General features: G+C 43.9%; 1 protein-coding gene across 1 annotated transcript; it reads right to left on the reverse strand.

The window, feature by feature from the left end:
- Window positions 1–847: 847 nt before the first annotated feature.
- On the reverse strand, window positions 848–1357 carry LOC107466614 (uncharacterized). Its single transcript, XM_016085607.1, has one exon. It carries the CDS (start codon window positions 1355–1357, stop codon window positions 848–850), a length of 510 nt encoding a protein of 169 aa, XP_015941093.1.
- Between the last annotated feature and the right edge of the window lie 459 nt (window positions 1358–1816).

Raw genomic sequence — 1816 nt, forward strand, 5'->3', positions numbered from 1 at the left:
GTCGTTAGTCAGGACAATTGGAAAATTACTTCAAAAAAATTGGACTGTTAAAATTCAACATGAGAGAAAAATCGTTACGTGGATTGGTTGGCTAAGGAGAGTTTAAATTGAGGTTGGTTTTCATTTTATTGATGTTCGTTCAAGTAATCTCAAGCTAGTTATAGTTGATGATGATAGAGGGATTCTTTTTTTTTGGTCGTGGCCCAATGCCAAACAACTAAGGATGCCGGGTCGGGTCGGAAAAGCTGAACCCTACCCTAATCCCCTAACACCCATGTCCTCTCTTCTTCTCTCTCACTTTCAATCTCATGGCTTCCATCAGCTGTGCGGCTATTACCACCACCTTCCCGCTGTCGATCCCAGAGGCTGCGTTGACACCCGTCTACCCTTCCCTTATGCCTTACAACAACGGTTCTTCTCTATCCATCTCCGCCTCTGTTGCTGTTACAACCAACTTTCGCCGCTTCCGTCTGATGCCTATGTCCGCACGTGAAGCCGCCGTCCCCCGCATCCCCGCCGGTAATCCTCGTAGCCAGCCCAGCTCCCGTTGGCTCCCCGTCTAGGTCGAATTTCTCCTTTCCTGCCTGGCTGCCTTGCTCGAGTGTGCTGGTGCTATTTACAATGTTGTTTCTCCTCTTCGGCGATGCCACATGAGGACCGTTGATGGATGAGAGGGAGTGTAGAGTTCCCGAATTTGGCATTAGGTCTCTCCGCCGCAGTGATTCTGCAAAATTCATATTTCCTTGCCTCTGAAATTCAGAATTCACTGTGTTTTGAGTCTCGCCTAGTAAATGGCTTCGATTGGAATATCTCTTTTGGTTAGTAGCCTCCCTCCTCAGTTGCTCTGCTATCTCTCTTGGGGATTCCATCTCCAGTTTTCTTCTAGTTGGCCTATTAGGGAACATTTTGTCACTCCATCTGCAATTTTGTTTCCCTCTCTAGGAACCCATGTGAAGCCACAATTGGGAAGACTTTCGGCCAGGAGAAGAATATCTCGAAGAATCGGTTCCACCTCTGCTATATAAGTTTTCGATTTCACTTCTTGCACGAGAGGTAAATTGTCTGACTCTATTAGGATTTGCTCCAGATTAAAATTTGTAGCTAAAATTAGCGCCCTTCTCATTGCTTCTGCCTCTGCAGCTAGGCTAGAGTGAGCTATGATTCTCATTGATTCTCCTAATAACAGTCGCCCTGAGTTATCCCAAATTACAACTGCAATTGCTCCCACCGCTTTTGATCTTCTATACGCAGCTTCTACGTTGGCCTTCAGCCAGTTTCCCGGTGGAGGTCTCCAGGTACTGTTCCTTCTGCTTATACTCTTGTTCTGGTTTTGTTCAAGCTGCTCTTTTTTTTGCATTGCTTCCCTGATTTCTAAATCTAGGATTTTATCTCTGATGATGTTAGCACTAGGATTGGGAATAGTGTTTTGAAATATAGTCTAGTTTCTCGTTTTCCAAATCTACCAACTTAGCACTCCAATTCTTCCAATTAGGTTCTCTGCCTCTTCCTTCCCTTGTCCTCTAATTTTCCTGTAATTTCAAGCAACCATTCTGAAAATGACTTGACTGTTTTAGGTGTTGGTAAACACTGACTCTGTGCACCAAACCACGCTGCTCTGGTCCACGGACACACAAAAATTGCGTGTTCTGTGGTCTCTATTTCTTCCCTGCAGATTCGACAAATAAGAGTATTAGTTATTTTCTTTTTAAAAAGGTTATTATATACTGGTATTATATCATGTGCAACTTTCCATAAAAACATTCTTATCTTCGAAGGAATGTGCATTAGCCATATCTCTTTCCAAAGATCAGCCATA

Source organism: Arachis duranensis, chromosome 9, assembly GCF_000817695.3.
Source record: "Arachis duranensis cultivar V14167 chromosome 9, aradu.V14167.gnm2.J7QH, whole genome shotgun sequence".
Classification (NCBI taxonomy): Eukaryota; Viridiplantae; Streptophyta; class Magnoliopsida; order Fabales; family Fabaceae; genus Arachis; species Arachis duranensis.